This window comes from Oncorhynchus tshawytscha, linkage group LG12, assembly GCF_018296145.1.
Source record: "Oncorhynchus tshawytscha isolate Ot180627B linkage group LG12, Otsh_v2.0, whole genome shotgun sequence".
NCBI lineage: Eukaryota > Metazoa > Chordata > Actinopteri > Salmoniformes > Salmonidae > Oncorhynchus > Oncorhynchus tshawytscha.
In genome coordinates this window covers 37,489,894-37,514,184 of record NC_056440.1, presented here as the reverse complement: position 1 = coordinate 37,514,184, position 24,291 = coordinate 37,489,894, and the positions used below count along the sequence as shown (strand labels likewise).

At 46.2% G+C, this 24,291-nt stretch overlaps 1 protein-coding gene across 3 annotated transcripts; it reads left to right on the top strand.

Moving 5' to 3' along the window:
* Window positions 1-2,572: 2,572 nt before the first annotated feature.
* adamtsl2 (ADAMTS-like 2) lies at window positions 2,573-23,812 on the top strand. Of its 3 annotated transcripts, none has more exons than XM_024439121.2 (20): window positions 2,573-2,682; window positions 3,690-3,742; window positions 5,628-5,730; window positions 6,167-6,309; window positions 6,474-6,549; window positions 6,865-6,967; window positions 7,077-7,222; window positions 7,441-7,564; window positions 9,457-9,537; window positions 11,494-11,669; window positions 12,309-12,636; window positions 13,345-13,699; window positions 16,011-16,114; window positions 16,186-16,312; window positions 16,515-16,728; window positions 16,897-17,052; window positions 17,198-17,368; window positions 17,598-17,774; window positions 22,482-22,626; window positions 23,022-23,812. In XM_024439121.2, the coding sequence occupies exons 3-20, from the start codon at window positions 5,629-5,631 to the stop codon at window positions 23,141-23,143; spliced, it is 2,850 nt and encodes a 949-aa protein (XP_024294889.1). In that variant the 5' UTR covers window positions 2,573-2,682; window positions 3,690-3,742; window position 5,628; the 3' UTR covers window positions 23,144-23,812. The 3 variants fall into 3 exon arrangements, with proteins under 3 accessions (XP_024294889.1, XP_024294890.1, XP_024294888.1); XM_024439122.2 differs by lacking the exon at window positions 3,690-3,742 and adding an exon at window positions 22,856-22,885 and having other exon boundaries at window positions 23,022-23,107; XM_024439120.2 differs by lacking the exon at window positions 3,690-3,742.
* The last annotated feature ends 479 nt before the right edge of the window (window positions 23,813-24,291 follow it).

Genomic DNA, 24,291 nt, shown 5'->3' with positions numbered 1-24,291 from the left:
TAAGACTCTAACCTTTGAAATGGACTGGAAATCAATTTACCAGGTACCTAGATAGCTGATATACATTTAAGAGAAATGAAAACGTTTAAAATAAAATGTGGAAAAGACATCTCACAAATGAATAGAGGTTTATCGCTAACCAATTCAGATAGGTTTTATAATTCCGACTTTAGACATGATATAATTATAATACACACTAAATTACGTTTTTTTGTGGATTGTTATATCTCAGTTTGAGAATACACCTTTTTATTCTAGAACATTTCTCTCACTGAAAGAGTGTCATCGACTTAAACAGTGTATATTTATTTTCCAACATCTGTGGAGGGGAAAAAACACACTCTGTTTTTTCTTGTCTGTGTGTAGCCTACTAACCACAATGTTTCTCCACACAACACAACACCTAGGGACTATTGTTAGCCCTCCACGACCCATTTCCTCTGTTTTCCTCCTCTATTTAGAGAGAGAGAGAGAGAGAGAGAGAGAGAGAGAGAGAGAGAGAGAGAGAGAGAGAGAGAGAGAGAGAGAGAGAGAGAGAGAGGAGAGAGAGAGAGAGAGAGAGAGAGAGAATGAGAGAGAGAGAGAGAGAGAGAGAGAGAGAGAGAGATGAGGCTGCTGGAGTGAGAGAGAGGAGAGGCAGAGAGAGAGAGCATGCTTCTTGACTTGCAGACTGTGCAGTTCTCCCCTGAACTACTGTATGTCTATCACCATATAAATCTTTGATGGCATGGAGGATGTGATTGATGCCTAGCAGTGTAGTGTAGCAGAGCAGGCCTAATGCACGTAGCAGACACCGAGGCAGCGCAACAGAGAGAACATGTGGCTGCTGGGTGCAGACGTCGTGGGCAGGCATGGTGGTCCTCCCTGTCCCAGCGTCTGTCACTCTCTCTCTCCCTGCTGCTCAATACATTCTAGAGACTCAACCTCTGTGTGTGTCTCTGTCTCTCTTTCTCTCTGTGCTGCTCAATACATTCTAGAGACTCAACCTCTGTGTGTGTCTCTCTCTCTCTTTCTCTCTGTGCTGCTCAATACATTCTAGAGACTCAACCTCTGTGTGTGTCTCTCAACCTCTGTGTGTCTCTCTGTGCTGCTCAATACATTCTAGAGACTCAACCTCTGTGTGTCTCTCTCTCTCTTTTCTCTCTGTGCTGCTCAATACATTCTAGAGACTCAACCTCTGTGTGTGTCTGCTCAATACATTCTCTCTTTCTCTCTGTGCTGCTCAATACATTCTGAGACTCAACCTCTGTGTGTGTCTCTCTCTCTCTTTCTCTCTGTGCTGCTCAATACATTCTAGAGACTCAACCTCTGTGTGTGTCTCTCTCTCTCTTTCTCTCTGTGCTGCTCAATACATTCTAGAGACTCAACCTCTGTGTGTCTCTCTGTCTCTCTTTCTCTCTGTGCTGCTCAATACATTCTAGAGACTCAAACTCTCTCACTTTCACCATAGATTTTCTTTTCTCTTTTTCATTCACTCTTGGTTCATGTAGCTTTCGATATGCATATGCTTTCTAATGGGAATATTTGTTGAGATATTCTGGATTCACCTCAGAGATAGGTAAAGGCCTGCTCTGAAACTCATGACATAGGTAGGCCATTTCCAGGTGTGTTCTCTCCATATAGAAACATATGAGATGAAAGAGGGGAGCACACAGGGCAAGACACCAGCATCTGAGGAGGAGATGGAACAAAGGACGTGAGGGGGACTGATAAGATGGGGTGATGGGAGGTCTCCCGGGTGGCGCAGTGGTCTAGGGCGCTGCATCGCAGTACTAGCTGTGCCACCAGAAACACTTGGTTCGAGCCCAGGCTCTGTCGCAGCCGGCTGCGACCCGGGAGGTCCATGGGGTGACGCACAATTGGCCTAGCGTTGTCCAGGTTAGGGAGGGTTTGGCCAGTAGGGATATCCTTGTCTCATCGCGCACGAGCGACTCCTGTGGTGGGCCGGGCACAGTGTGCGCTAACCAGGTCGCCAGGTGCACGGTGTTTCCTCCACCACATTGGTGCTGGCTTCCGGGTTGGATGCGTGCTGTGTTAAGAAGCGCAGCTTGGTTGGGTTGTGTTTCGGAGGACGCATGGCTTTCGACTTTCCTGTCTCCCGAGCCCGTACGGGAGTTGTAGCGATGAGATAGTAACTACTAACAATTGGATACCACGGAATTGGGGAGAAAAAAGGGGTAAAAAAATATGGGGGTAGGGGTAGGGGGTATGGGGGGTCGCACTGTGGGAAACAGCGACTTCCTCTGTCTGTCTGCCAGTGGAGCGAAGTGGAGTAGAGGGGGAGAGCAGAGAGAGAGAGAGAGTTGAGAGAGCAGGGAGAGCAGAGAGAGAGAGTTGAGCTGCCAGGCTTGGCTTTGGGCTGTCAATGGGACAGAGTCCCCACCACATACAGCAGCAGCAGAGGCAGGAGAGGCAGACCCCAGTGCTTGGCACTGGGCAGGAGCCTCCTGTTTGTCTAGGCGTTCCTCCCTACTGCCACTCTCTTCCTGCTGCTCGGAGGAGGAGGGGTGGGGGGGAGGAGGAGAGGGGCTGAGGGAGGGAGGGGAAGAGGGATGCAAGGCACACACCTTACCTCTCTCCCTCTCTCTCCCTCTGCACACACATCTCTACAGCACCACCACCACCACACCACCCACTCTGACCCGGCATCACACAGCTCGGCGGCCCCTGGACTGCAGCTAGGTGAGTGGGTAAATATTTACACTCCTCCAGCCTGTCTGTGTGTTTAAGTGTGTATACGTGTGTGTGTGTATGTGTGTGTGTTCATATGTGATTCTGTGTGTGTGTGTCTGGCGTTTTGTGAGGTGGCAGGCGAGCCAATGGGACTTGTCTCCTGTTCCAGACCAAAACAAATCCTCACAATGATGTTTACTTTCCTACAGCGGTGTGTGTGTGTGTGTGTGTGTGTGTGTGCGTGTGTATGTGTGTGTGTGCTGATGCCAGACTCTGTCTGGAGAGCTCTCTGTTGCTGTGGGAGAGACGGATGAGGTGAAGGTTTCATGCTAATTCAATTTCTGAAAGTGATGTAATAATTTGGTGCTCCCAAATGAAACTGTGATTTGGAAAGGTGATAATGTGTCTTATAGTTTACCACATGCATTGTGTTCTGTAAGTTGTTCTATCTAAGAAAGACAAGTGTTCAGTCATGTCTAGGTCATAGGTATCCAGTTAAAAGTGTGAAGATGGTCAGATCTTGTTCTCGGGGAGGCGACTGCAGCAGCATAAGTACCGTATCAGAGCAACAGATACATAGGGTAATGTACCGTATCAGAGCAACAGATACATAGGGTAATGTACCGTATCAGAGCAACAGATACATAGGGTAATGTACCGTATCAGAGCAACAGATACATAGGGTAATGTACCGTATCAGAGCAACAGATACATAGGATAATGTACCGTATCAGAGCAACAGATACATAGGGTAATGTACCGTATCAGAGCAACAGATACATAGGGTAATGTACCGTATCAGAGCAACAGATACATAGGGTAATGTACCGTATCAGAGCAACAGATACATAGGGTAATGTACCGTATCAGAGCAACAGATACATAGGGTAATGTACCGTATCAGAGCAACAGATACATAGGGTAATGTACCGTATCAGAGCAACAGATACATAGGGAAATGAATAGTGGCACTAGTGAGATGATCCACCTGTTGCTTTTTCCTGTTAATGACACAGCTCCAGGAAGTTTCCCTGATAAAGGAGGAATACCACCAGCTGCTCTGAGGAAGGTAGGCTGTTTGGAAGTGCCTCGGTGTGAAGGAGAAGTATTTGGTAGCTAGACCATTACTCACAAAGGACACATCAATTGCTGTTATGGTCACTGAGGGAAAACAATGTACGCAGAATGAGGTGTGGAACAAACTAGTGGAAGGCACTCTATCACAAAGAGGACTGAGTCCCCAAAGGGGTGTTTACTCGAAACAATGTCTAAAATGTCACTCATTCTGCAAATACATACCACATGCACTCTCTCTCTCCACTCCAAAACATCAGTGTCCTCTCCTCTCCTTCTCTCAGCCATGCCTCTGTGTGCACTTTGTATAAGCAGAGCGAGGTCAAGGACTCGTGGAGAGCAACAGGCGATTGAGTGGGAGCAACATCAATTTTCCACTTCACATATGAACGTGAGAAGGCTGCTACGAAAGGACGAAGGAGGAAGGAGCCCCAGTCTGGTTAAACAGCTCCTCCAGAAAGGATGAGTCTGCCTGGGCCTTCCATCCAGACCAGACAGCCCCGATCCGACCGGCCCCAGCTCCCCACAGCCTCCCCAGGGATAGCCTGCTGTCTGTCTGCTGCCTGTGAAAGAAAAACACCCCTCCTACCCTGAACAGGGGGCCCCAGGGGGGCAGAGGGCCGGGAGGGGAAAGGGGGACGCAGGGGGGTGTGGCTAGGGGGGAGACGCGCAGGGCTGTGTTTACTCTCCTCTGTGGCCCTGTGAAGCCATGTGAGGAGGAAGGCCTGTCTCGACGGCGACAGACTGCGTGGTCTGTGGGAGAGAGAGAAAGGGAGAGCGAGAAAGAGAGGCATGGGAGAGGGAGAGAGAGAAAGGGAGAGCGAGAAAGAGAGGCATGGGAGAGGGAGAGAGAAAAAGAGAGCGAGAGAGTTTGGCAGCTGGACACGTTCCAGCTGTGTCTGGGAGGATAATGAACTCCAGGTGTTCCAGCGGGTAGTTTAAGACACCTGTCACCAATATTTAGTGCCAGAAAAAGCCAGACTGCAAACAGGGCTAGACGATCTGTTTGCTTATTTTAAGAAGCCTACCTAACTGGAGTTGTGGGCCTGATGAGGAGGAGAGGTGGGACAGGGGGATGTGCAAGGGGGCTTTTTCTAGAGTCAGAGAGTGTGTATGTCACTGACCTGATGTGTGTGTGTGTGTGTGTGTGTGCGTGTGCGCGCGTGTGTGTGTGTGTGTTTGCATGAACGTGTGTATGTTACCTTACAGTAAACGTCTGGGCAGCCGGTGCATTCACACTAAGGTGGAGGAAACAAAGGCCTACCTGTGTGTGGAAGGGCTAGGCCTTCAGTTAGGAAACTTACCTTAGTCCCTCCAGCACTGAGCCTTGTTTGACATGCTGCTTCCATGTTCCAAATCCTGTCTCCAACACCTGTGCTCACTCAACAGCCTGTCTTTGTCACCACCTGTCTGCGTCTGAAGGTTTTCATCCAAGTACACGGTGATTGCCAGTGCACTAAAAAGTCTGAAGACATTTACGTTGAAGCCCACACAGATGTGGCACGAATAGGTTTCCTCTGAAACATGTTTAAGTGCTCTCCCTTGCAAGGACAGTAGATCCCTGATATACGCAAAAGCTAAGGACGGTTATAAAAGCCTGTTTTATATCACAGCATACAGATATCCAAATGTTGTATTGGAATTGGGACTGGTGATCTGTGAACTGAGTTTACTTCGCACTAATCATACAGTGCATTATGCTCTAGGTAGGGGTCTGCTGTATCAGATATACCAATGTAAGTTCATTAAAGATGTCTTTTCATTTCCACAGTGTTCTTCCCATCCTGTTTGTCTGTACCTAGTTCAGGTTTAACGGTGTGAGTCTTCAGCTCCTACCTTTCTGTCCCATTGAGGTCTTTCTGTGTATTTGATCGTGTCAGGATGAGGATCTGGTCGTGGGAACAATGTGGGGAGACCAGCCTGGTGCTACTGGGGTTTCTCACCTTGGCTTTGTCTGTAGGGAACCTCTCAACCAGGGGACAGGTACGCTTGTCCTACTCTCTCTCTCTCTCTCTCTCTCTCTCTACATGCTCGCCCAACTCAGGCCTCTCTCTTACACACACACACACACACACACACACACACACACACTCTATCACTGGCATCATTTCAGTCAGTCAGTCACACTGCTTGTCTGTTGGTCTGTCTTTCTCTTCTTCTCTATTTGCCAGTTGTTCCCTCACTCACTCTTGCTCCCTCTTTCTGGCCCTCGCATCTCCAGACTATTCTTTGTTACATGTCTTCTTATAAAAACCCACAGCTGTTTTCTCTCACACCTTTTACAAGGAGAGCACAGTACATATCACTTGTCTCCACTTAACCCAGATTGGCAGAGTGGCTAGACATGCTTATAATTAGTCACAGTGTGTACAGGGCCCTGTTCTGCTGCTTCTCTCTAAGGGTTCTGTGTTGTGTCTAGGAGGAAGGGGGAGCCTCCAACAGTCTGGAGGACGAGCTGGAGTCCACCACATACTGGTGGGGGGAGTGGGCCAAGTGGACCGCCTGCACACGCACCTGCGGAGGGGGGGTCATGTCCCAGGAGAGGCACTGTCTCAAACAGAGGTCAGTCCGCTGACAGACAGTTTCGATTCTATACTGTTCTGTTCTATTCCATTCTATTCTAACCCGTTCTATTTCATTGCATTCTATTTTACTCAATAAAGGTGTTATTTATCTTCAAATCTCAACATGCAGGTTTACTAAATTCATTCATTTTCTATCCAAAGAAAGAAAGCAGCCGCTGCTAGAGACAACATGACCTGCACTGGCACTTCGAAGAAATACCTCCTCTGTAACACCAAGGTTAGCATGCATCTATTACTGCCACCCCGTTTCCTGCTGTTAGCAAAATACATGTTGACACAACACCCCACAACCCGAAGCCTATGATGCAGAAGTCAATGTAGACCACACAGCTTTTTTTGTAATCAATTGAGATACAAATTGCTTAAGGTTTAGTACAGCGGCCACAAAGCCTGGTCCTGGAGAGGTACAGGGTGAACGGCCTTTTTGTCCTAGAATTGTCACACCCTTTCATAATATATTGTAAAACTATTCTAAAATTAAAAATACATGAAGCAGACAGAAAAGTGTGTGTATATTTTCTTTCTTGTGCAGGACTGCCCTTCCTCTGGGAGAAGCTTCAGGGAAGAGCAGTGCTGGTCGTTCAACTCACAGGTCTACAATGGCAGGAACTACCACTGGAAACCCCTGTATCCGGGTAAGACCCATAATAAACCCGCTCTGCTCTGTGTCACTCCCTCCTGTGTGGCCTGTCCTCGAAGCTCGTTATTACACTGTGACTGACCTTTGTATCCATTCATCTACAGATGACTATGTCCATATCTCCAGTAACCCATGTGACCTGCACTGCACCACGGCCGACGGCCAGAGACAGCTGATGGTTCCTGCTCGGGACGGAACGTCCTGCAAGTACAGCAACTACAGAGGGGTCTGTGTGGACGGCAGATGTGAGGTCAGGGAACGCTTGTTTCTTCATCTGCTGAGGAGATTGCTTTGCATATTCTGTGAGAATGGCCGAAATGCTTATTATCCTGGTCACATGATAGTGTCAATAAAATAATTCAGTTTACTTGCTATATTCCGTGAGTGTCATACATTCAACTTGCTTTGCATGTGCTGAAATGATTCAAAATGATAATCATCCTGTTTGTCTTAACATCATTTCTGCAGCCAATCGGGTGTGATGGAGTACTTTTCTCGCCCAACATGCTGGATAAGTGTGGTGTGTGTCAGGGGGATGGCAGCAGCTGCAGCAGGGTCAATGGAAATTTCCGCCGCGGGGCCACCACTTTGGGTAGGAGTGTGTTCAACCTCAACCACAAATGGAGATAGTTTGGGGTGTGTGGATGGATGGATGGGTGGGTGGCATGGATAGAGGGTACTGATGGAGGAAATATGTCTCTCCATCTATTCCAAACCTTGAGCACACCTATCTGGGACGAGCCCCACAAATACAGTAGGGCAAAAAAGTATTTAGTCAGCCACCACTTGTGCAAGTTCTCCCACTTAAAAAGATGAGAGAGGCCTGTAATTTTCATCATAGGTACACTTCAACTATGACAGACAAAAGGAGAGAAAAATCCAGAAATTCACAATGTAGGATTTTTAATGAATTTATTTGCAAATTATGGTGGAAAATAAGTATTTGGTCAATAACAAAAGTTTATCTCAATACTTGTTATATACCCTTTGTTGGCAATGACAGAGGTTAAACGTTTTCTGTAAGTCTTCACAAGGTTTTCACACACTGTTGCTGGTATTTTGGCCCATTCCTCCAGGCAGATCTCCTCTAGAGCAGTGATGTTTTGGGGCTGTTGCTGGGCAACATGGACTTTCAACTCCCTCCAAAGATTTTCTATGGGGTTGAGATCTGGAGACTGGCTAGGCCATTCCAGGACCTTGAAATGCTTCTTACGAAGCCACTCCTTCGTTGCCCGGGCAGTGTGTTTGGGATCATTGTCATACTGAAAGACCCAGCCACGTTTCATCTTCAATGCCCTAGCTGATGTAAGGAGTTTTTCACTCAAAATCTCACGATAAATGGCCCCATTCATTCTTTCCTTCACACGGATCAGTCGTCCTGGTCCCTTTGCAGAAAAACAGCCCCAAAGCATGATGATTCCACCCCCATGCTTCACAGTAGGTATGGTGTTCTTTGGATGCAACTCAGCATTCTTTGTCCTCCAAACACGACGAGTTGAGTTTTTACCAAAAAGTTATATTTTGGTTTCATCTGACCATATGACATTCTCCCAATCTTCTTCTGGATCATCCAAATGCTCTCTAGCAAACTTCAGACGGGCCTGGACATGTACTGGCTTAAGCAGGGGGACACGTCTGGCACTGCAGGATTTGAGTCCCTGGTGGCGTAGTGTGTTACTGATGTTAGGCTTTGTTACTTTGGTCCCAGCTCTCTGCAGGTCATTCACTAGGTCCCCCCGTGTGGTTCTGGGATTTTTGCTCACCGTTCTTGTGATCATTTTGACCCCACGGGTGAGATCTTGCGTGGAGCCCCAGATCGAGGGAGATTATCAGTGGTCTTGTATGTCTTCCATTTCCTAATAATTGCTCCCACTGTTGATTTCTTCAAACCAAGCTGCTTACCTATTGCAGATTCAGTCTTCCCAGCCTGGTGCAGGTCTACAATTTTGTTTCTGGTGTCCTTTGGCAGCTCTTTGGTCTTGGCCATAGTGGAGTTTGGAGTGTGACTGTTTGAGGTTGTGGACAGGGTCTTTTAAACTGATAACAAGTTCAAACAGGTGCCATTAATACAGGTAACGAGTGGAGGACAGAAGAGCCTCTTAAAGAAGAAGTTACAGGTCTGTGAGAGCCAGAAATCTTGCTTGTTTGTAGGTGACCAAATACTTATTTTCCACCATAATTTGCAAATTAATTAATTAAAAATCCTACAATGTGATTTTCTGGATTTGTTTTTCATTTTGTCTGTCATAGTTGAAGTGTACCTATGATGAAAATTACAGGCCTCTCATCTTTTTAAGTGGGAGAACTTGCACAATTGGTGGCTGACTAAATACTTTTTTGCCCCACTGTATGTCTCTGAAAGAGAACTATAGCCAGTTAGTCTGACAACAAGCTCAATATGTGCTTCTTTAGCCAACTCTTCTGATGTTCAGGCTATTTAGTTGCAGGTAAAATGGAGTCATCATAATGTTTCCTGTCTCCAAGGTTACTCCTTCATCACATCAATCCCCGAGGGCTCCTGGGACATTCAGATCATTGAGAGGAAGAAGTCAGCTGATGTTTTGGGTGGGTACTTCCTTCTTATCCTGCTCACCATGCCATGTATACACACATCTCTAATGTTCGCTGTTGGTACGGTGTGATGTTGTTATGTTGCAAATAAGGTGCAAAACATTTATTCAAGATTTTCAGAAAATACAGCAATGGGATCCCTATTAATCAACGAAATTAAACTCTGATGATCTACAGTCTGAAGTTTACATACACCTTAGCCAAATACATTTAAACTCAGTTTCACATTTCCTGACATTTAATCCCACAAAAAATTCCATATCTTAGGTTAGTTAGGATCACCACTTTATTTTAAGAATGTGAAATGTCAGAATAATAGAGATAATTATTTATTTCAGCTTTTATTTCTTTCATCACATTCCCAGTGGGTCAGAAGTTTACATACACTCAATTAGTATTAGGTAGCATTGCCTTTAAATTGTTTAACTTGGGTCAAACATTTCGGGTATCCTTCCACAAGCTTCCGACAATAAGTGGGGTGAATTTTGTCCCACTCCTCCTGACAGAGCTGGTGTAACCGAGTCAGGTTTGTAGGCCTCCTTGCTCGCACAAGCTTTTTCAGTTCTGCTCACACATTTTCCATAGGATTTAGGTCAGGGCTTTGTGATGGCCACTCCAACACCTTGACTTTGTTGTCCTTACGCCATTTTGCCACAACTTTGGAAGTATGCTTGGGGTCATTGTCCATTTGGAAGATCCATTTGCAACCAAGCTTTAACTTCCTGACTGATGTCTTGAGATGTTGCTTCAATATATCCACATAATTTTCCTACCTCATGACGCCATCTATTTTGTGAAGTGCACCAGTCCCTCCTGCAGCAAAGCACTCAACATGATGCTGACAAACTCGTGCTTCACGGTTGGGATGGTGTTCTTCGGCTTGCAAGCCTCCCCCTTTTTCCTCCAAACATATTGATGTTCATCATGGCCAAACAGTTCTATTTTTGTGTCATCAGACCAGAGGACATTTCTCCAAAAAGTAAGATCTTTGTCCCCACATGCAGCTGCAAACCGTAGTCTGGCTTTTTATGGCGGTTTTGGAGCAGTGGCTTCTTCCTTGCTGAGCGGCCTTTCAGGTTATGTCAACATAGGACTGTGGATATAGATACTCTCGTACCAGTTTCCTCCAGCATCTTCACAAGGTCCTTTGCTGTTTTTCTGGGATTGATTTGTACTTTTCACACCAAAGTACATTCATCTGTAGGAGACAGAACGTGTCTCCTTCCTGAGAGGTATGACGGCTGTGTGGTCCAATGGTGTTTATACTTGCATACTATTGTTTGTACAGATGAACGTGGTACCTTCAGGCGTTTGGAAATTGCTCCCAAGGGATGAACCAGACTTGTGGACGTCTACAAAAAAAAATGTTGAGGTCTTGGATGATTTCTTTTGATTTTCCCATAATGTCAAGCAAAGAGGGACTGAGTTTGAAGGTAGGCCTTGAAATACATCCACAGGTACACCTCCAATTGACTCAAATGATGTCAGTTAGCCTATCAGAAGCTTCTAAAGCCTTGACATCCTTTTCTGGAATTTTCTAAGCTGTTTAAAGGCACAGTCAACTTAGTGTATGTAAACTTCTGACCCACTAGAATTGTGATACAGTGAAATAATCTGTCTGTAAACAATTGTTGGAAAAATTACTTGTGTCATGCACAAAGTAGATGTCCTAGTTTGTTAACAAGAAATCTGTGGAGTGGTTGAAAAACTAGTTTTAATGACTCCAACCCAGGTGTATGTAAACTTCCGACTTCAACTGTATATACTTTTATTTCCTTTGCGATCTCTTGAATTGACTGTATCCATTTATGGTCATGTACGGGGAGGAGAAATTCCAATGTAGGGTGAACATCAAAGATATGACCTTTTCTGTAGAGTCAACCAACCGGTCCTCCTCCAATGGTCGTCCATCCCCTCAATGAGACTATGTTCTATCCTATCCCCCCACAGCTGTGACCGATCAGGCGGGGAACTTCTTCTTCAATGGGAACTACAAGGTGGACAGCCCCCAGAACTTCCATGCGGCGGGGACCGTCTTCAAATACCGGCGGCCCATGGATGTGTATGAGACGGGGATCGAGTACATCGTAGCCAAAGGGCCCATCGACCAGGCCATCAATGTTCTGGTACTGTAGCCTGCTGTGGTCTGCTCTGCTCCCTCCCCTCATCTGGCTGCCAGGGCCTCTGGGTAATGTCTAGTTTAGAAGTAGTGTACACGTATCCAGTAGCTTGCAGGTGCAGGGTAGAAGAAGGAAAAGTTCTGCGATATAGATACCTGCAAACTGATAATGCTCCTTCATTTTCATTGCGCATCTTTTCGTGTTAATGCGTTACACAGTAAACTTCAATAGTGTACATGTATCTTTTCTTTCATGGCCTCACTCACTGGCAATCAAGCCCCATGTCTGAATGAGTGCAGGCAGGCTAGACGGCTGACTCTAACAGCAGTCATGTACTGTACAGTATTTACTGTATCTGTGCAATTGACTGAGTTTGATAGGAGGGAGGAGGGAATGGGTGAGCGCTCGGTCTCTGGTGCTATTCTGGTCTGTCTCTGCTGCTTGCATGTTCTCTCTTAAGTCATCCAAAAAAAGACCTTGGCAAATACCTGGTCAGTAATAATTCTGTTTGACTGTGCTGTATTTGTGCACGATGTAGTTTATTACGCAGAGCATTACCTCTGGTGTAAGACACTGTAAAAGAGAAGTATAACCAACATCATTTAATCCCCCCCCTCACTCTCTCACTATTTTGACTCCTCATAGGTGTGGAACCAGAATGGTCGTATCCCTTACATCACGTACGAGTACACCGTCCTGAGAGAGTCCCTGTCCCCTGTCCCTCAACCTCCTGTCTACACTGGCCCCGACAGCACCGCCCCAGGGGTTTCCGTGGAGATGGGCAGTATGGTGGCCCCCAACGGGAGCACGTATGACAAGGTGGCCCCTGAGACCCAGAGGAACCAGGTGCTGAAACAGGGGGCCAAGGCGTCAGGGGCCGAGGGCCAGAAAGGCCAGGAGACCAACGAGGTGTATGAGGAGACAGGAGCCATCGACTGTCACCAGGACAGCCCAACCCCACCACAATACACAGGTAACACCAGCATACTAGAAACCAAAAAACCAATACAATAAACATAACACAAATAATCCTAATTATACATAACCCCAATGCACAAGTGATTAACGCAGGTAACTGGGAGGGAGGGAGGGAGGGTGGGAGAGAGAGATTTGTTCTCGACTTGCAGACTGTGCAGTTCTCCCCCTGAACTACTGTATGTATCTCCATATAAATCAGTTCACCACTCAGATATCAGATGAGATAAAATGTTGTTTTAAAAAAAAGAGAGTCCTCGCTGCTGGCCCTTTGGAGTCCTGCATTATTCACAGGCATATATACAAAGAGGAGCTGGGGGAGATGAAAAATTCAGAGAGCTCTGGCATTTTCTCCTTTTTTAAATGGCTGCATCACAAACACGAGTGGTAATGAGTGCAAGCCGACCTGCCTGTACCAAGATCTCAGACAGCCCTTCCACTTAGACTGTGGGACAGTTATGCAGGGAGTTTGGCCATTGGGTGAGACCGAGGCCCTCTACTGCCTTAAGGAATATGTTGAAAGGCTTTGTGTGCTGTTTTGTTGTAGTGCACAAACTGCACATAAAACTCCTCTTTTATTAAAGAAGCACCAGGAGTTTTTCCTGACCACCTGACCAGGAAACACCTCTGGTGCGACTTAGTATAAGGCTTTCTCCCACTTTAATAATTTCTCTATCTTTCCACGCCCTTCTTGTTATCCCAACAGATGGCAACAGCAGTCACACAGGTAGCGTAGCAGTCCCTGCCCCGGCAGCCAGCAGGCCTTTAGAGGAGGGACCAGACTCAGAGAACCTCATCTGGAGAGTCTTGCTGGGCAAGCAGATTGGTCCAGATGAGCTGCTCACCAACATCTCAACCAATCAGCTCCTGACGGAGGGAGAGGGAGTGTTCTCGTTGGAGGTGGACTATAGCAGTGTGGAGCAGGGAGGCCAGTTCCCCCTCAACAGCTCTCTGGGGGAGTTCAGTCTGGGCGCGCGGAGGAATGATACTGGAGACCTGCTGTTCCCCAACAGGACGCTGCTGACGGGGATGAGGAGCAACAATCGCACCAACAGAACCAGGTAGAGTAAGGAGGGATCCACACAATGTTGAGCAGAAGTAAAGAGGCAATGTTGACCCAACGTCAGCTTGCTATCTGGTATAGGAACCCATCCAAACAATATCACTTCAGAATCCCATCCACAACCCCTCTGGTCTTCATCTTCCACCTCTAATACTCTTCACTTATTGATGCTGCTGCTGAGGGGTTAGAGTGAACACAACAGACCCACTGGGCACACACTGGTTGAATCAACGTTGATCCTTGTTAATTCAATGAAATTACGCTGAACCAACGTGGAATAGATGTTGAATTGACGTCTGTGCCCATTGGGGAGTCCTTCTCTCTCTAAGTAAGGATTGAAGTGAAGGGCTGTGACAATACCAGTATAGCAATATGTTTTTCATGGAAAAAAGGAAAACACGAAACAGACAGAACTATTTGGTCCTTTAAAAGCCTGCTTTGTAAAATATAGCTTGGAAAATATATACATGTGACTGTGGATGACAACATAATGATGTTTGTTTCCAACATTAAGGCTGTTTTCCTAAAGAAGTTAAATTCGCTTCATGTTTTGTTTCCTTACCACGATACTGACACGTATCGCGATATTGGTATCGTCCCGGCCCTACTGGAGTGAGTCATTTCAAGGCATGTAAAAGGGCTGGATATTCTCGTCAGGAAAAGGGCCCATGCTGCTGGCTGGGCTGGCTGGGGGAATGGAATGTGCTCCAGGCTGGCTTCTGGCCCCATCCATCCCTTACTTCTTTTTCTTTTTGAGACATCCAAAGAATCGCATGGAGAGGAGACAGCCAAAGAATCATATGGAGAGGAGACAGCCAAAGAATCGCATGGAGAGGAGACAGCCATAGAATCGTATGGAGAGGAGACAGCCAAAGAATCGCATGGAGAGGAGACAGCCATAGAATCGTATGGAGAGGAGACAGCCAAAGAATCGTATGGAGAGGAGACAGCCAAAGAATCATATGGAGAGGAGTCAGCCAAAGAATCGCATGGAGAGGAGTCAGCCAAAGAATCGCATGGAGAGGAGAGAGCCAAAGAATCACATGGAGAGGAGACAGCCAAAGAATCGCATGGAGAGGAGACAGCCAAAGAATCGCATGGAGAGGAGACAGCCAAAGAATCGCATGGAGAGGAGACAGCCAAAGAATCGCATGGAGAGGAGACAGCCAAAGAATCGCATGGAGAGGAGACGGCCAAAGAATCGCATGGAAAGGAGACAGCCAAAGAATCGCATGGAGAGGAGACAGCCAAAGAATCGTATGGAGAGGAGACAGCCAAAGAATCACATGGAGAGGAGACAGCCAAAGAATCACATGGAGAGGAGACAGCCAAAGAATCGCATGGAGAGGAGACAGCCAAAGAATCACATGGAGAGGAGACAGCCAAAGAATCGCATGGAGAGGAGACAGCCAAAGAATCGCATGGAGAGGAGACAGCCAAAGAATCACATGGAGAGGAGACAGCCAAAGAATCGCATGGAGAGGAGACAGCCAAAGAATCACATGGAGAGGAGAGAGCCAAAGCGCAGGGCTGGCTGGGGTAGCATTCCATCATATTTATAATTCATGTTGGCTTCCCTGCACTGTGTCCAAACACCGCTTTGCCAGTTCTCCTGCCAGAGCCCCATAAAACACATCACATGACACACCCTGTCTTCCCCTGCCCTGGGGAGAAGAACGGATTGGAGGAGAAGAAGAAGAGGAGGAGGAGGGGTGGAGGAGAGGAAAAGAGGAGGAGGACGAGTAGGAGAAGGAGGGGGACAGATGAGAGGAAAAGGAGGAAGGGAAGGAGGAGGAGGAGGAATAAAAATGGGATACGGTCCACTTAAAAGCAAATAATTCAAGGTATTTGCGTCAAAGTGAAAAATATGACTGGGAAGAAACATACTGTCAGACTGTAGTCACCTCTAGGGATAAATGTGCAGGAATTAGTCACAGTTGCACTGAGATATGCCGGTTAAGAATGATTCAATGTTCCTGTGTATTTTCAAATAAACATCTCTGCTCTGGCTATAAAAAAAACAGCCAGTGATATGACAAGAATGTTCATGTCACTTTTATGTGAATTAATGAAAAACAGAATGTCGCTGGCTGTTATGATTTGGAGGGTGAGGTGAATCAGCCGTGTGTGTGTGTGTGTGTGTGTGTGTGTGTGTGTGTGTGTGTGTGTGTGTGTGTGTGTAAATGAGAGAGACAGGTTTAGAGAGCTGGGGTTCAGTGGGTTTACTGTGAAAGCCTGGTCATGTCTTGTTTGACAGTGTGAAACCTTCTGAAAACCTTAAAACCTTATTGTCATGTTGTGTTTGACAGGACTAATCAGAGGTTCCTGCAGAAGAACTTCAAGCTGAGCCCTGCAGACATGTACCGCTGGAAACTGTCTTCTCAGGAACCCTGCTCCTCCACCTGCTCTATAGGTAGACACACACACACACACACAGTATGTATGGATTAGTTATGAAATTGTAAGTTATCATTTCTGCTGCAGGAGTGTCAAAGTCCTTTGCCATGTGTGTTCGCTACGACGGCGCTGAGGTGAATGACATGCACTGTGACACTATGACCCGACCTGAGCCTGTTCATGACTTCTGCATTGGGAGGGAGTGCCAGCCCAGGTATGCACCAGAAAACAACACACTGAGAAAGTACTTAAAGGACTGTTTACCGGTCGGACGACTCTTGAAGTGATGCAAAGTTCTTTGAGAACAATGTTTGCCTCTTGGCCATTACCATTTTATCTAAGATTCGATTTCATTTACTTCCGAAGATAACTAATTGTGCCTGAACTCTGCTCTATTTGCATCCCCTCACCCTCAGGTGGGAGGCGAGCAGCTGGAGTGAGTGTTCTCGTACCTGTGGTGAGGGCTTCCAGTTCCGTCTGGTGCGCTGCTGGAAGATGCTGTCCCCCGGGCTGGACAGCTCTGTGTACAGTGACCTCTGCACCCTGGCAGAGCTGGAGAGGCCCCTTGAGCGCCGCGCCTGTAAGAGCCCAACCTGTGGCCCCCAATGGGAGGTGGCCGAGTGGACTGAGGTGGGTGGAGCTATACTGTGGGAGTGGATGGTGGGACAGGGGTTGTGTGTGTGTGTGACTAATGACTGAGTAGGAACACTATAGTAGGTAGATTGTTGCATCCTACTGTTTGAGCAACTGTAGGTGATATTGAAGGTGAGTGTGTCCTCTCTCCTCTTTCCTGTACAGTGTCCAGCGAAGTGTGGCCGCAGGGCCCAGGTGACCCGGGAGGTCAGGTGTTCAGATGAAACCAAGTCATGTGATCCCCTGACCCGCCCCCTTAACACCAAGAACTGCACAGGCCCGCCCTGCGAGCGCCAGTGGACTGTGTCAGAGTGGGGGCCGGTGAGTACACTACTTCCACTCACTACTACATTTCTGTGGTACATTGATGACTGATACAAATAGTGATTGCACTGGCTGTTTCTCTGGATCAGTAATACTATGTGTTATTGCCGTGTCATCCCCGTTGAAACTGTGACCTCTGCAGTGCTCTGGGTCGTGTGGCCAAGGGAAGATGGTACGTCACGTGTACTGTAAGACACCAGAGGGCCGTGTGGTGCCTGAATCCCAGTGCTCTCCGGAGAATAAGCCCCTGGCAATCCACCCCTGTGGGGAGAAGGATTGTGCTCCACACTGGCTCACTCAGGATTGGGAGAGTGTAAGGCAACTGGGTCGTTTTATTGATGTTCTGATGATCTATATATGGTCTCTTAATGCTCTGTTTGTGTCCTATTTTGACAATGTTTACTTGATGTTCTCTTGATGTTCTGCTGGTGTTCTCTTGATGTTTTGACAATGCTATCCCAATGTTCTGTTCTATATACGTTTTCTTGATGTTCTCTTGGTTAGAGATTCATTAGCTGAGAGCAGTCTTTTTTTCCTCTCAGTGTAACACGACATGTGGCCGCGGTGTGAAGTGGAGAATTGTGCAGTGCGCCGGCATCACTGCTGGGAAGTTCCAGGCCCACGACGACGAGGCTTGTGGTGCCAGTAAGAGGCCCGAGGACGAGAACACCTGCTTCGAGAGGCCCTGTTTCAAGTGGTACACCACGCCCTGGTCTGAGGTGAATAACATTTCAACCATGACATTGTTCACAAAGGCAGTCGGTCACACTCACCTGCTACAAATATCATATCCCCAAGATATGCTATCCTCTGACCATTACAATAACAGCGGAGGTTAGCATTTTTTTTGAGGGGGGGTATGATATTGGTACTGCTGTAACTTTCTAACTGATCATTATTCACAGTTAATTCAGAACTACCCATAATCATGGTAGCATCCACATTACTGTAGAATTGTTTAGAAAAAAATAATATTATTTTACAATAAAAGTGACTCCACAATGACACAATGCATCATTTATCATTCATTTCTATTTGGCACAAGATGATAGTCTGAAACACAACCAAAACAAATAGCAAATCCAACCAACAAGTTTGTAGAGTCACGAGCTTGATGTTATCATTGCATGCTAGGAATATGGACCGAATACTAAACTTTTGACTAATTGAATACATACTGTATATAAGTGAATTTGTCCCAATACTTTTGGGCCCCTAAAATGGTGGGACGATGTACAAAACGTGCTGTAATTTCTAAATGGTTCACCCGATATGGATCAAAATATCATCACATTAAATCTGACAGTGTATACTTTTTTTTAACCTTTATCTAGACAAGTCAGTTAAGAACAAATTCTTATTTTCAATGACGGCCTAGGAACAGTGGGTTGACTGCCTTGTTCAGGGGCAGACTGACAGATTTCTACCTTGTCAGCTCAGGGATTCAATCTTGCAACCTTTCGGTTATTAGTCCAACACTCTAACCACTAGGCTACCCTGCCGCCCACTTTAACCTCATATTGATTGTATCATTTCAAATCCAAAGTGATGGAGTACAGTGTGTCACTGTACCAATACTTTTGGAGCTCACTCTAGATGGTGTTCTATTAAAGACAGAAAATCATCCAATCAAATTGTATTCGTGACATGCGCCAAATACAAAAGGCGTAGTAGACCTTACCATGAAACGCTTACTCACGAGCCCTTAAACAACAATGGCGAGTTTTAAACAGTAAATAAGAAAAAATGTGCTAATTGAGCTAAAGAAAAAAGAATAACACAATAAATGAACAATAACAAGACTTTATACAAGGGATACCAGTACAGAGTAAAAGAGCAGTGCTGCTGTGTTCATTCCTCAGTTCACTAACACACGTGGTGTGGGTGTCCGGATGAGAGACGTGAAGTGCTACCAGGGCAGGGAGATTGTGAGAGGGTGTGTTCCAGTGGTGTAGTGCTATTTCTTTTTGGTAAGGGAGCGCAAGTTTCTCAAGTTTGTGGCAGATGTGGCCAGGGCAATAAATTGCAATGTCCGTACTGTGAGAAGCCTAAGACAGCACTACAGGCAGACAGGATGGACAGCTGATCGTCCTCACAGTGGCAGAGCACCTGCACAGGATCATTACATCCGAACATCACACCTGCGGGTCAGGTACAGGATGGCAACAACAACTGCCCGAGTTACACCAGGAATGCACAATCATCAAATCAAATCCCTCCATCAGTGCTCAAACTGTCCGCAATAGGCTGAGGGAGGCTGGACTGAGGGCTTGTAGGCCTGTTGTAAGGCAGGTCCTCATCAGACATCACCGGCAACAACGTCGCCTATGGGCACAAACCCACCGTCGCTGGACCAGACAGGACTGGCAAAAAGTGCTCTTCACTGATGAGTCGCAGTTTTGTCTCACCAGGGGTGATGGTCGGATTCGCATTTATCGTCGAAGGAATGAGCGTTACACCGAGGTCTGTACTCTGGAGCAGGATCGATTTGGAGGTGGAGGGTCCGTCATGGTCTGGGGCGGTGTGTCACAGCATCATCGGACTGAGCTTGTTGTCATTGCAGGCAATCTCAACACTGTGCGTTACAGGGAAGACATCCTCCTCCCTCATGTGGTACCCATCCTGCAGGCTCATCCTGACATGACCCTCCAGCATGACAATGCCACCAGCCATACTGCTCATTCTGTGTGTGATTTACTGCAAGACAGGAATGTCAGTGTTCTGCCATAGCCAGCAAAGAGCCCGGATCTCAATCCCATTGAACACGTCTGGGACCTGTTGGATCGGAGGGTGAGGGCTAGGGCCATTCGCCCCAGCAATGTCCGGGAACTTGTAAGTGCCTTGGTGGAAGAGTGGGGTAACATCTCACAGCAAGAACTGGAAAATATGGTGCAGTCCATGAGGAGGAGATGCACTGCAGTACTTAATGCAGCTGGTGGCCACACCAGATACTGACTGTTACTTTTGATTGACTGTTACTTTTACTGACTGTTACTTTTTTCTGACTGTTACTTTTGATTTTGACCCCCCCTTTGTTCAGGGACTCATTATTCAATTTCCGTTAGTCACATGTCTGTGGAACTTGTTCAGTTTGTGTCTCAGTTGTTGAGTCTTGTTATGTTCATACAAATATTTACACATGTTAAGTTTGCTGAAAATAAACGTAGTTGACAGTGAGAGGACGTTAGTTTTTTGTTGAGTTTAGAATAGACCTATGCATCATATGCATCATCAAACTGCAACGTCTGCCTATGCCCACGCATATTGTAAATTTTTCATAAGCTTAAACGCTAAGTTAGGCATACCATGGGAATATGCTTTTAGATCTTCTGGAATGACTGTTTCATGGGTGAATTAAAGCAGATGGTGATAAACAACTATTAGCCTTGCTTGTAGGCCTATTTTTTTCAATCTTAGCATATATCTTGCCTAGTGGCGCGCTCTGTTACGTTTTGGCCACATGAGGAAAACAATTAGATCATTCAGCTTCAGATAAGAAATGACTGAGGAGTTGTTTTGGGTGTAACATTTTCTAGGCCAACTATCCTACAGTTGAAGTCAGAAGTTTACATACACTTAGGTTGGAGTCATTAAAACTCATTTTTCAACCACTCCACAGATTTCTTTGTTAACAAACGATAGTTTTGGCAAGTCGGTTAGGACATCTACTTTGTGCATGACACAAGTAGTTTTTCCAGGGTCAGAAGTTTACATACACTAAGTTGACTGTGCCTTTAAACAGCTTGTAAAATTCCTGGCTTTAGAAGCTTCTGATAGGCTAATTGACATTTTCTGAGTAAATTGGAGGTGTACCTGTGGATGTATTTCAAGCCCTACCTTCAAACTCAGTCCCTCTTTGCTTGACATAATGGGAAAATCAAAAGAAATCCTCCAAGACCCCAGAAAAAAAAGTTGTAGACCTCCACAAGTCTGGTTCATCCTTGGGAGCAATTTCCAAATGCCTGAAGGTACCACGTTCATCTGTACAAACAATAGTACGCAAGTAAAACACCATTGGACCACACAGCCGTCATACCTCTCAGGAAGGAGACTAGAGATGAACGTACTTTGGTGCGACAAGTGCAAATCAATCCCAGAACAACAGCAAAGGACCTTGTGAAGATGATGGAGGAAACTGGTATGAAAGTATCTATATCCACAGTAAAACAAGTCCTATATTGACATAACCTGAAAGGCCGCTCAGCAAGGAAGAAGCCACTGCTCCAAAACCGCCATAAAAAAGCCAGACTATGGTTTGCAACTGCACATGGGGACAAAGATTGTACTTTTTGGAGAAATGTCCTCTGGTCTGATGAAACAGAACTGTTTGGCCATGATGACCATCATTATGTTTGTAGGAAAAAGGGGGAGGCTTGCAAGCCGAAGAACACCATCCCAACCGTGAAGCACGGGAGTGGCAGCATCATGTTGTGGGGGTGCTTTGCTGTAGGAGAGACTGGTGCACTTCACAAAATAGATGGCATCATGAGGTAGGAAAATTATGTGGATATATTGATGCAACATCTCAAGACATCGGTTAGGAAGTTAAAGCTTGGTCGCAAATGGGTCTTCCAAATGGACAATGACCCCAAGCATACTTCCAAAGTTGTGGCAAAATGGCTTAAGGACAACAAAATCAAGGTATTGGAATGGCCACAAAGCCCTGACCTAAATCCCATAGAAAATTTGAGGGCTGAACTGAAAAAGCATGAGGCCTGCAAACCTGACTCAGTTACACCAGCTCTGTCAGGAGCAATGGGCCAAAATTCTCCTCAATTTACTGTAGGAAGCTTGAGGAAGGCTACCCAAAACGTTTGACCCAAGTTAAACAATTTAAAGGCAATGCTACCTAATACTAATTGAGTGTATGTAAACTTCTGACCCACTGGGAATGTGATGAAAGCAATAAAAACTGAAATAAATCTGAAATCTAAAGCTGAAAGAACAGCACCGTAACCAAGTGGTTGCATATTGTTCTGGGTTCGACCCCAAGTCCATAACAACCTGCTTTGAGGAAAGACGTTTTAGCAACCCCTGGCAGAGTTTTCTGTCTCTGGCTGTTCTTGTTACTTCAGATTTGGCCCGCTCAAAGTGGTCAAGCCTCTGACAAGTGGGCCCCTGTACACACGCCTAAAGTTATTCAACATTTGCGCCACCGCCAGAGAGAGTGAAGACGGAGAAGAAACCACCATTTACCTACCTATGGGCTGCTACACATTTATTTAGTTTATCATTCTATAATTTCCATGGAATGTTTGTGGTAATTAAATATAATTTATTTATAATTGATCAGAATTTGAATTACCAGCTCTGTGTTATCTCAAATTGAAAAAAGTGAGGGAGCGCCACTCCTCAGTGCAACGGTAGCACTGTACCCCTGGTATAAACCTGGTATAGTGCTGACGTGTGGTGTGTTCTCTCCCCAGTGCACTAAGACATGTGGTGTGGGTGTCCGGATGAGAGACGTGAAGTGCTACCAGGGCAGGGAGATCGTGAGAGGTTGTGACCCCCTGACCAAGCCTGTGGCCAAGCAGACCTGTGCCCTGCAACCTTGTCCCACTGAACCCCCAGGTACGTAAGCAAAAGCCTGGTCCCAGATCTTGCCAACTCCAATGACCATAGGAGTTAGCAAGACAACACAAACTGATCTGGGATCAGGCTCTGTAAGCAGCAAATCACTCTGGAAACTTTAGGAGAGTTAAAGTCTAGTCACAGGCAAAAGTCAACCGCGGAATACAGCATGTTTAAAGCACTTGTTTTTAATTGTATTATTTAAGTACACCTCTTTCTTTCATAACAGCCTAAGGTCCTGAGCATTTAGATTGTGGAGGTAAAAAGGCATTGATTGATTAATTCATTCATTAATTCATTCATTGATAGGTTTATCATTGTAGTATTTTTGGGTCGTGATGAGGCTACTTTTTCCATATCATTGAACATGTCATATATGTCTCTCTGCCATGCAGATGAGAGCTGTCAGGACCGTCCCACCACCAACTGCTCTCTGGCTCTGAAGGTGAACCTGTGCAGTCACTGGTACTACAGTAAGGCCTGCTGCCACTCCTGCAGGGCCCAGCACGCCTCTTAGTATTGCCTGACACCTACAAAACCTTACCCTGCAGCTCTCCAACCCCCACTTCCCACCCCCTACCTCCAGCAGACCCCCACAAACCCCTTAACTCCAACCACTGCAAACCCATACCCGCAACCCACTTACTTCCAGCCAAAGAGCCCTCTACCCTAGACTACTCGTCGACAAATTACCCCCAGTAGGTTCCTCTACTACCCCCAGTAGGTTTGTCTACTACCCCCAGTAGGTTACTCTACTACCCCCAGTACGTTACTCTATTACCCCCCCCAGTAGGTTACTCTACTACCCCCAGTAGATTACTCTATTACCCCCAGTAGGTTACTCTACTAACCCCCAGTAGGTTACTCTACTACCCCCAGTATGTTACTCTACTACCCCCAGTAGGTTATTCTACTACCCCCAGTATGTTACTCTATTACCCTCCAGTAGGTTACTCTTCTACCCCACAGTAGGTTACTCCACTACCCCCAGTAGATTACTCTATTACCCCCAGTAGGTTACTCTACTAACCCCCAGTAGGTTACTCTACTACCCCCAGTATGTTACTCTATTACCCTCCAGTAGGTTACTATATTACCCCCAGTAGGTTACTCTATTACCCCCCAGTCGGGTACTCTACTACCCCCTGTAGGTTACTCCACTACCCCCAGTAGGTTACTCTATTACCCCCCCGGTATGTTGCTCTATTACCCCCAGTAGGTTACTCTATTACCCCCCAGTAGATTACTATAGTACCACCCAGTAGGTTACTCTATTACCCCCTCCCCCAGTAGGTTACTATAGTACCACCCAGTAGGTTACTCTATTACCCCCTCCCCCAGTAGGTTACTCTATTACCCCCCCCAGTAGGTTACTTTATTAACCCCCAGTAGGTTACTCTACTACCCCCAGTATGTTATTCTATTACCCTCAGTATGTTATTCTATTACCCTCAGTATGTTACTCTACTACCCCCAGTAGGTTACTCTATTACCCTCCCGTAGGTTATTCTATTACCCCCAGTAGGTTAGTCTATTACCCTCCCGTAGGTTATTCTATTACCCCCAGTAGGTTATTCTACTACCCCCAGTAGGTTACTCTATTACCCCCAGTATGTTATTCTATTAACCCCCAGTAGGGTACTCTACTACCCCCAGTATGTTACT

Bases quoted from the DNA above. Each gene is read 5' to 3' on its own strand.
- adamtsl2 (XM_024439120.2), top strand. From the start codon at position 5,629: ATGAGGATCTGGTCGTGGGAACAATGTGGGGAGACCAGCCTGGTGCTA. The intron at 12,637-13,344 runs GTAACACCAGCA...TTATCCCAACAG, and splicing joins AACCCCACCACAATACACAG to ATGGCAACAGCAGTCACACA. The intron at 17,053-17,197 runs GTGAGTACACTA...TGACCTCTGCAG, and splicing joins CTGTGTCAGAGTGGGGGCCG to TGCTCTGGGTCGTGTGGCCA.